Here is a 10496-nt window from a genome sequence, read left to right as displayed (position 1 = left end):
GTGCTGCCCAAAATTCACCTGTTGGGTGAATCTACTGTACAGCGCTCCCATGGACAAACATTACCTGCTCTAAATACTTCCAGCTGCAACAAGTCCACTGGTAATAGCCACTCTCTGGACATGGAGCCAGCTAAGGCAACACAAGGCCTGACTGAGCTGTCCACCCTGGCCTTCATCTGCAACAATCACAGGTTTGAGCCAGACACAATGAACGTCACCTTTAAAAGGTGGAGACAAGACAGGGGAACATTGATAGTTAGTGACTTTTACATGGAGATAGACTCGGGACGTTAGAAGAACTGACAGAGAGGTTTCAAATGCCCAAAGGGAACAAACTACAGCACATACAGATCAAAAGTTTCCTCCGTAGGGAAACGATGATGTACCCACGGACAACGGGACATCACTGGCAGAGGTGCTGTGGATTTGAGCGACTTAAGATGGGGACCTGTATGGGCGACTGATGAAGGGGGCACGCTCCCCGCTGGGCAAGACAAGGGAAAATGTGAGGAAGAACTAGGGATAGAAATGGGGTGGGGACTCTGGAGCAAAGCACTGAGCAGGGCAAACTCCATCTCCACATGTGCAGGGCTGAGCCGAATACAGCTAAAGGTGGTGCACAGAGCGCACTGAACCAGAACCCGAATAAGCAAGTCCTTCCTGGAGATGGAAGACAAATGTGAACGGTGCCAGAGATCCCGGCCATCCACACCCGCATGTGCTGGGCTTGCCCCAGACTTGTCGTGTTCTGGATGACTTCCTTTGAGGCAATGTCCAAGTTGTGGAGGTGAGGGTGGAGCCATGCCCAGAAGTGTCAGTCTTCGGGGTTTCAGAGCAGCCAGAACTTTTATGGGCGAGAGCCCAATGCCTGAGCATTTGTCTCCCTAATCACCTGCTGGCTCGACTGGCGATCGGCAGCACCACCCAAAGCTGCAGACTGTTGACCTGGTGGAATTTCTCAGGCTGGAGACAATAAAATTGTTATCAGAAGATCGGAAGAGGGCTTCCTCAGGACATGGAAGTCATTCACCACCTTGTTCCAGGATCTGTTCGTAGCCAGCAACCAGTAGAGTAGGGGGAGGGGGTTCCACAGATGGGTCACAATGCACAAGAGAAAGGGAAGGTGGAAGGGGGGGAAGAGAGAGGGAGGGGGAGGGGAGGGAGGGGAGGCCGACCACTCTCTGGGTGAAGACATTTCTCCTCATCCCTGTCCTAAATGCCCCCCTTCCATCTTGGCATCTGTAAAGGTACAGGAGAGTCGAGAAGGGATTCAAAATGGAGGTTTATTTCCAATCAAAAGAATAGGCCGCAACATGGCATGTGGTACATTGGTCTCAATCAGGACTACCAATTATACCGGTCCCAACCCAGGCCAGCTTTTAAGGGTTCATTCCATGAACCCCAGCTAATGGCGGAGCTTGTATTCCACAAACTCCATAGGGAGATCAATTGGATCAACCCCGTGGGGCTCGTGAGGACTAATACAACCCTCCCCCCTGAGGTCCGTAGGTCCCTCTGTTGTTGGATGCAGAGAACGTCTCCATCACCACTTTCCCGCAGTTGTGTTTCCAATAGCTGTGGGGCTGGGTTGGGGGGTGTATTACAAAGAACAAAGAACAGTACAGCACAGGAGCAGGCCCTATGGCCCTCCAAGCCTGTACCCATCATGATGCTTGTCTAAACTAAAATCTTCTGTACTTCCAGGGTCCATATCCCTCTATTCCCATCCTATTCATGTATTCATCAGGATGCCTCTTAAACCTTGCTGTCATATCTGCTTCCACCACCTCCCCCAGCAGTGCTTTCCAGGTACTCCCTACCCTCTGTGTAAAAGATATCCCCACAAACCTTCCCCCTTGCACCTTCAACCTATGTCCCCTAGTAATTGATATTTCCACTCTGGGAAAAAGCGTCTGACTATCCACTCTGTCCATGCCACTCATAATTTTGCAAACCTCTATCAGGTTGCCCGTCAACCTCCGTCATTCCAGTGAAAAGAATCCGAGTTTATCCAACCACTCCTCATAGCTAATACCCTCCATCCAGGCAACATCCTGGTAAACCTCAGCTGGATCCTCTCAAAAGCATCCACATCCTTCTGATAGTGTGGCAACCAGAATTGTACACAATATTCCAAATGCGGCCTAAGGCTCTGTACTGCTGCACCCTCTCTAAAGCCTCCTCATCCTTCTGGTAGTGTGATGACCAGAATTGAACACTATACCCCAAGTGTGGCCTAACTAAGGTTCTATACAGCTGCAACATGACTTGCCAATTTTTATACTGAATGCCCCGACCAATGAAGGCAAGCATGCCGTATGCCTCCTTGACTACCTTATCCACCTACATTGCTGCTTTTAGTGATCTTTGGGCCTGTATGCCCAGATCTCTCTGCCTGTCAATACTCCTAAGGATTCTTCCATTTACTGTATAATTCCCGCCCGTATCAGACATTCCAACATGCATTACCTCATATTTGTCTGGATTAAACTCCATCTGCTATTTCTCCGCCCAAGTCTCCAACTGATCTATATCTGTTGTATCCTCTGACAATCCTCTTCACTATCCTCAACTCCACCAATCTTTGTGTCGTCCGCAAACTTACTAATCAGAACAGCTCCATTTTCCTCCAACTCATTTATATATACTACGAACAACAAAGGTCCCTGTGGAACACCACTAGTCACAGCCTTCCATTCAGCCTTCCTTTCTATGACCGAGCCAGTTCTGTATCCATCTTGCCAGCTCACCTCTGATCCTGTGTGACTTCACCTTTTGCAGCAGTCTGCCATGAGGGACCTGGTCAAAAGCTTTACTGAAGTCCATGTAGACAACATCCACTGCCCTTCCTTCATCAATCATTTTCATCAGTTCCTCAAAAAACTTGATCAAGTTAGTGAGACACGACCTCCCCTTCACAAAACCATGCTGCCTATCGCTAATAAGTTCATCTGTTTCCAAATATAAATAAACCCTGTCCCTAAGAATCTTCTCCAATAATTTCCCTACCACTGACGCAAGGCTCACCGGCCTATAATTTCCTGAATTATCCTTGCTAATCTTCTTAAACACAGGAACAACATTGGGCTATTCTCCAGTCCTCTGACATCCTGTAAAATCCTCAGAGAATTCCAGTAGATCTGTCAAACATGATTTATTTTTTGTAAATCCATGCTGACTCTGTTCGATCCTGCCACTGTTTTCCAAATATTCTGCTCTTAAATCTTTTAGAATGCATTCTACCGTTTTCTCCACTATCGACGTATGGCTGACTGGTCTGTGATGCCCTGTTTTCTCCCAACCTCCCTTTTTAAATAGTGGGGTTACATTAGTTACCCTCCAATCTGTAGGAACTGTTCCAGGGTCTATCGAATGTTGGAAGATGACCACCAATGTATCCACTATTTCTAGGGCCACTTGCTTCAGTACTCTGGGATATAGATTATCAGGCCCTGGGGATTTCTCAGCCTTCAATACCATCACCACTTCCCTAACAATATTGATTTCTTTCAGTTCCTCCCTCTCACTAAGCCCTCTGTATTCCCACATTTCTGGTACGCTGTTTGTGTCCTCCTTTGTGAAGACAGAACCCAAGTATATATTTAGTTGGTCAGCCACTTTTTGCCCCCTATTATACATTCCCTTGTTTCTGACTGTGAGGGACCTACATTTGTCTTCACCAAACTTTTTCTCTTCACCTACCTAGGTATCTAGAGGAGGTGGGAAGCTTTTACAGTCAGTTTTTATGTTCCCTGCAAGCTTACCCTCATACTCTATTTTCCCATTCTTAATCAGTCCCTTTGTCTTCCTTTCAGAATTCTAAACTGCTCCCAGTCCTCAGGTTTACTGTTTTATCCAGCCAATTTGCATGCCTCTTCCTTGGATCTAAACTATATCTACGTTCCTTTTTAAGCCATGGTTTGACCACCTTTCCCCTTTTAATTTTGGGCCAGACAGGAATGAATGATTTTGCAGTTTTTTTTAATGTTTGCCATTGCATTTTGTTATGGGCAAGGGTTTAGAGAATACCAAAGTGTATCATGGAGACCACCTGACCCACAACTTAAAATAAATTGTGGGTATGGGGAGCACCCGGGCCTACTTTACAGGTGTGGTGCAACAGAGTGTTAAAGTACTTTTAAATTAAAACACTGTTTATTTATGAAACCAATTAACACTTTATAAACACACAGTAAACATCTAAACAACTATCAACACCAATAATTCCCCACAAATACAATATCCTGTAAGTAATCTTTAATCTTTCCTTGCAACATCTATAAGACCCTTTTTAACACAGAGATCAGGTTTAAATTATCTACTGAGAGCAGTTAGCACTTTGAAATCACCCAATTGATCTAGATACAGTCTTTAGTTTTCAGAGAGATATCCTTATACAGCTTGCTTTGCCTGCAGCTATCCAGCTCTCAAAACGAAAATAAAACACACCCTGTAGCAAACAGCCCAAAGCGAAAGTAAAAGCAGACAGACAGCCCAGCTCCACCCACACTCTGACATCACTGCAGTAATCAACACTCATTTCTTAAAGGTACTGTCACATGACACTATAAATGGGAAAAGGAACCACGTGGGGCATATTTTACAACAGAAGCGAAACTATTAATGCCTGCTGTTATTTAGACTTGGTTATATTTCCTTAAGCTTCACAAGTTGCTGAGTATGTGAGCCCAGAAGCTGATACCTTGCAGCAAGAGGAACTGGGCATTTGGGACCCAAGTGAACAGAGCAAGCACCTGTGTACCCCTTTCCAAAAACAGGGAATGTTGGGAATACTCAGCAGGTCAGGCACCATCATTGGAGTGGAATACATTTCAGGTTGATGATCTGTTGTTGGAAAATGTTAGAGGTGTGACAGGTTTTAAACAAGTACAGGAGGAAATAACAAAAGGACAAGTCAGTGATAGGGTAGATAGCAGAAGAGATTAAAGGATAAAAGTGATGATTGTGGAAGGCAACAGGAGATGGTAATCGGATAAGTCAAGATACAAAAGGTATCTAGAGGAGGTGTAAGTGGGAAAAGCAGAATCATCTCCAGCTACTGCTTTCAAAAACAAAGGGGCGAGGCTATGATTCTTTTAAAGTAAATTTAGAGTACCCAATTATTGTTTTCCAATTAAGGGGCAATTTAGCATGGCCAATCCACCTAACCCGCACATCTTTTGGGCTGTGAGGGTGAGACCCACGCAGGCATGGGGCTAATGTACAAACTCCGGGCAGAACCCAATATTGAGCCCAGAAATGACAAGGCGACTGGAAGCTCAGGGTCACGCTTATAGACTGAATGGAAATGTTCCGCAAAATGACCATTCAATCTGCATTTGGTAACCTCAATATACAGCAGACAGCACTGTGAGCACTTAATTTTCACTCTGAACCCTCTGTCCTCGGCCTCCTACACAGTTCCAATGAAGCTCAACGTATGTACCACGAAGAACATTGCATCTTTCGATCAGAAACTTAACAGCCTTTGGAGAAGACTCACCAAAGTGTTCAAAGGCAAGGTCAAAAGCTGCGTAACACAGACAACAATATCACCAGCAGAATGGTCATACCTAAAACCATACCTAGGATAAAAATAGTAAATGCTGGGAAAATTCAGCAGGTTTGGCAGGATCTGAGATTGCCAGAGTTAACATTTGCAGTCTGCGTAACTTCTTCCTACGGACTCGAAACATTAGCTTTGTTTCTCTGCAGATGCTGAGTTTTTCCAGTATTTTCTGTTTTCATTTCAGATTTCCAGTATTTGCATTATTTTGCTTTTAATGCCAAACTTGGGATCACGGATTAGGCCAGAACTTTCAAGATAAGAGATCATTCACAATTAACATTCAGCATCAAGAATTTAACATGGATAACTGTGAGGTCATGTATATTGGTTGAAAAAATGTGCATGAGTCATAGAAAACCAGCATGCGGGTGCAGCAGATAATAAGGAAACAAATAGAATGCTGGCATGACGGCCTCACGGTAGCATGGTGGTTAGCATCAATGCTTCACAGCTCCAGGGTCCCAGGTTCGATTCCCGGCTGGGTCACTGTCTGTGTGGAGTCTGCACGTCCTCCCTGTGTGTGCGTGGGTTTCCTCCGGGTGCTCCGGTTTCCTCCCACAGTCCAAAGATGTGCGGGTTAGGTGGATTGGCCATGCTAAATTGCCCGTAGTGTAAGGTTAATGGGGGGATTGTTGGGTTACGGGTTTATGGGTTACGTGGGTTTAAAGTAGGGTGATCATTGTTCGGCACAACTGTAATGTTCTATGTTCTATGAATAGCAAAAGGAATTAAATATAAAGGTAAGGAAGTGTTGTTGCATCTATACAAGGCCTTGGTAAGACCACACCTGGAGTATTGTGCACAGTTTTGGTCCCTTTATTTGAGGAAAGATGTAGTGGCATTGGAGGCAGTTCAGAGGAGGTTCACTGGATTGATTCAAGAGATTAGGGGTTTGTCATATGAGGAGAAATTGAACAGTTTAGGCCTATACTCTCTGGAGTTTAGAAGAATGAGGGGAGATCTAATTGAGGTATACAAGATGCTAAAAGGAATGGATAAAGTCGACGTGGAGCTGATGCTTCCTCTTGTGCGGAATTCTAAAACGAGAGTTCATAATCTTAGAATAAGAGGGAGAAAATTTAAAACGGATTTGAGGAAAAACTATGGGCGCGATTCTCCCGAGTTACGAAAAATCGGGAAGCTGGCGTCAAAAACGGGCGCGTTTGACGCCAGCCTCCGCCTCCCCGACCGGGAACCGATTCATCTCCCCGGTCGGGGCTAGCATCGCGCGGCCGTGAACTCCGGCATCGCGGGCTTAACGAATTTCGTTAAGCCCGCTAGCCAAAGTTAGCGACGGCTGACGCGTCAGATGACGTCAGCCGCGCATGCGCGGATTGGACGACTCCAACCCGCGTATGCGCGGATGACGTCATCACGCCTATGCGTGAAACCCGCGCATGCGCGGGCCGGTATGCCCCTCAGCTGCCCCGCGAATGGATCCAGCGGGGCGGCGGAGGGAGAAAGAGTGCGTGGGGTAAGTACCCGCTGCCTGTGATCGGTGCCCACCGATCGCGGGCCCATGGCACCCTTGGCACGGCCGTGGTACGGCAGTGCCAATCGGTGCCATGGTTCCCGAGAACAGGACTTTACGGCCGTTTTTACGAACGGTCAGAGCAGGTGTGTTTTACGCTTGTAAAAACAGCCGTAAAGGCCTTGGAAATCGGCCCATCGGCCAGGAGTGAATCGCTGCTCGCCATAAAAAAACGGCGGGCAGCGATTCGTGTCAGGAGGCGGGCGTGGGGGGGGGGGGGGAAGAATAGCGGGAGGGCGTCGGACCAGTGTGTCCGTAAAAATTTACGCCGCCCGCTATTCTCCGATTTTTCGTAAGTCGGGAGAATCGCGCCCTATTTCTCCAAAGGGTTGTGAATCTGTGGAATTCACTACCCCCAGAGTGTGGTGGATGCAGGGACAGTGAGTAAATTTTAGGAGGAGTTAGACAGATTTTTAATTGGTAATGGTTGAAGAGTTATGGAGAACAGACAGGACGGTGGAGTTAAGGCCAGGATGGGATCAGCCATGATCACATTGAGGGTGTTTAGGCTCGGGAGGCTAAATTTCCTACTCCTGCTCCTAGGTCATGTGTTCTAGGGAGGAGATGCTCTGCCTGAATTTGCAATCTGGCTCTTGGCCTGTAAAATTGTAGGTTGCTGATGAGGAACATATCAGCCATGATAGAATGGCGGAGCAGACCCGATGGGCTGAATGGCCTAATTCTGCCCCGTATATCTTTTGAACTTTACACCGATAGAGGGTGGCACGTGGCTAGCACCGGGAATACGCCGCTGAGGACCCGGATTCGAATCCCGGCCCTGGGTCACTGTCCGTGTGGAGTTTGCACATTTTCCCCGTGTCTGCGTGAGTTTCATCCCACAACCCAAAGATGTGCAGGGTAGGTGGATTGGCCATGCTAGATTCCCCTTAATTGGAAAAAAAATAATCGGGTACTCTAAATTTATTTTTAAAAACACCGATAGAAGGTCAGTGAGAGACATGGAAAGATACTTTCCCAGAAACAGGATGAACACAAGCACATTTTCAAGGAGAAGGAAAGTTGGACTGGAAGTCCAGCAGCTTGAAGAAAGAGCAGAGGTATGAAGGAAGGTGCCGAGCATCACATCAGGGCTTGGAGCAGGGGTCACTTATCATGGGCACAAACACTTGTCAGCAGGCAGGGACTGCTCAAGAAGTGACGACCCTGCCTCATTTTAATTCTCCTTGCTCCGGAAGTTTTGAGGCCAATTCTAGCAGTGCTGGCACTCCCCTCACCGCCCCCCCCCCCCCCTACCCCCCACCCCCCGGCGAGGTCAGATCACAGGGGATAGCTCTTTGCCACTGCTGGGGTCGCCACAACACAGAGCCATCACTGAAGATCCTCGCTCCGTTTTAAAGGCTAGGTATTCAGGTTATTTCCTCACACATGCTCTTCCTTTTAGTAGAGGCTTGTGCGGTTGCGGGTTCCTCCTTCCAATTCACTTACGTCAGTAACTGCTGTTAGAAATATTCAAACCACTTCGGCTCCTACAGAGAACAGTGATATTTAGAGAGAGAGAGAGAGGTTGCAGCATCAAGGGGATGAGCGAGAGGGACAATGTGGGTCCATTCAGTCACGTTTTTATTATTGAATTTGCACATTACTAAAGGTCAGTATCCATTTCAGAATCACATTTTATATTTCTTTAGTAACGAGTGACGGTGGTCCAAATTTTTCATTGCAGTTGATGGGGCTGTGTTTGGAAGAGAGGGGGGAAATGAGCCGGCAGGCGGAAGGTTATTGATGCTATGAACGCGTGCCTAATTTAATACTGCAAGGGGTTTATGTATTACCAGAATGCTTTCAGAACATCCGCTGCAGATTCTGATATCAGAACATGCTATTTCCTGTGAATTTAAAATGTATATATATATATAATAATGGACTGATATATTGGAATATGTGGCCGAGGAGACACTGGTAGGTGACTGCATGGGGAAATTCTCCATTGCTGCAGTTGCTGTTCCCCCCCCCCCCCCTCCTTTTTTTTGCAATAGTGTGTGACTTTATTTTAAAATAAGCTAACCAGGCTTTCCCTGCCATGAAGGTACTCGGCTGCACTGCGACGTTGGTCAGTTTCAATGCAGAAATGATCGGTGTGTCTCCTTACTCTGGCATTGCGATGGGGAGGATGACTGTGCCGACAACAGCGATGAGGACAACTGCCGTGAGTACCGCCAAATGATTAAATGGCAAAGCAAGCGCCACACACAATAAACTTGTGACCTGGAGCTTCAGGGCGCGCAGAGGATTGTTAGTTTCTGGGACGCATCTGTGTGTGTGTGTGTGTGTGTGGAGAAGGTCCAGCGTTTCCCTCTGATCCCAGCAAGTCCCCCCCCCCTACTTCCAACATAGCTGACAGCTTTATGCCGGCTTTGCTCTGCGCTTTTAATGAATGGGAACGAGTCTTCCGATCGGAATTGAAACGACACAATCGTTGGTTCGCTGCAGAACAGCAGATTTGTCCACGTGTCCGCGAATTACCAATGGATGATTTCAATTTAGACACACCTCCCTCCTCTACCTTTTATCCACACCCAGAAGGTGCATTTTATTCATTTTGAGGGCAAGCGGAGGCAAGCAGAAGTGACCAGGGAGGAGCAGGAAGTACATTGTGAGCAATTCCACATTTCGTGCAACAGTTAAATACAATGATTCAGCACTATTTAAGTTACAAGAATGTTGCATGTTCCGGAAAAAAAAGGCTTCAATTTTTATTTTATTAATTTTCTTCCAACATCTCCCCCTTCCACTTCTGCCCTAAAGACGCCGGGATATTTACCCCCCACCAGTCCCTATTTTCATTGAAGAGTGGTTGTTGGTTGGAGATTAGAGAAATGTCTGTGGCTCGAAATAGCGCAGTTAACATTTGCTGAGTCAGGGAGGAGCTGCAGATTCATGTAAAGGTGACTAGACTAAGGGAGTGTTTTCACAATGGGTCCACAAGTCTTTAGTAACAGTGTGGTTTGATATGATTGGGGAGCGGGGGAGGGCAAGGAGGAAACAAAATGAAATGTAACAGCACTGCACGATAAGATACTGATACATCTTAATTTCCTCACTGCCTGCTCAAGTTGTCAGGACCCTAAGCAGGCTTGGCGTGAGCGAAATTAACATTAAGCACATTTTCCATTTTGTTTAACCTTTTTGAACATTGACACAGCAGAGTTGCTTGCAGGGCCACTTACGGAGGCATTTTAAGAGTCAACTACATTGTTGTAGGACTGAAGTCATAAGTAGGCTGCAATAGGTAAGGACTGAAGGTGTTCAATGAATCAATCTAGATTTTACAATAATTTCAAAGCTGCCTGTCCAAGTTTAAGAATATTATAATTTTATTTCTTGATGTTTGCAAACAGTGCAAATTCTCAAACTGCCAGTGTATGATTTGAACTC

The 10496-nt window shown here is 46.4% G+C and overlaps 1 protein-coding gene across 4 annotated transcripts in view; it reads left to right on the top strand.

Moving 5' to 3' along the window:
* The first annotated feature begins 8414 nt into the window (after positions 1-8414).
* lrp8 (low density lipoprotein receptor-related protein 8, apolipoprotein e receptor) overlaps positions 8415-10496 on the top strand; it is a 124665-nt gene continuing 122583 nt past the window's right edge. For 2 of the 4 annotated variants that reach the window (XM_038794683.1, XM_038794682.1), the window contains exons 1-2: positions 8415-8709; positions 9148-9267. In XM_038794683.1, coding sequence (XP_038650611.1) covers positions 8658-8709; positions 9148-9267 — 172 coding nt within the window. In that variant the 5' untranslated portion in view covers positions 8415-8657. The remainder of the gene's footprint in view (positions 8710-9147; positions 9268-10496) is intronic. The other 2 variants (XM_038794684.1, XM_038794685.1) reach the window with 1 other exon arrangement.

The sequence above is a fragment of the Scyliorhinus canicula genome, chromosome 4, assembly GCF_902713615.1.
Source record: "Scyliorhinus canicula chromosome 4, sScyCan1.1, whole genome shotgun sequence".
NCBI lineage: Eukaryota > Metazoa > Chordata > Chondrichthyes > Carcharhiniformes > Scyliorhinidae > Scyliorhinus > Scyliorhinus canicula.
Note: the sequence above shows the minus strand (reverse complement) of the source record. Positions and strands in the feature narration are given on the sequence as shown.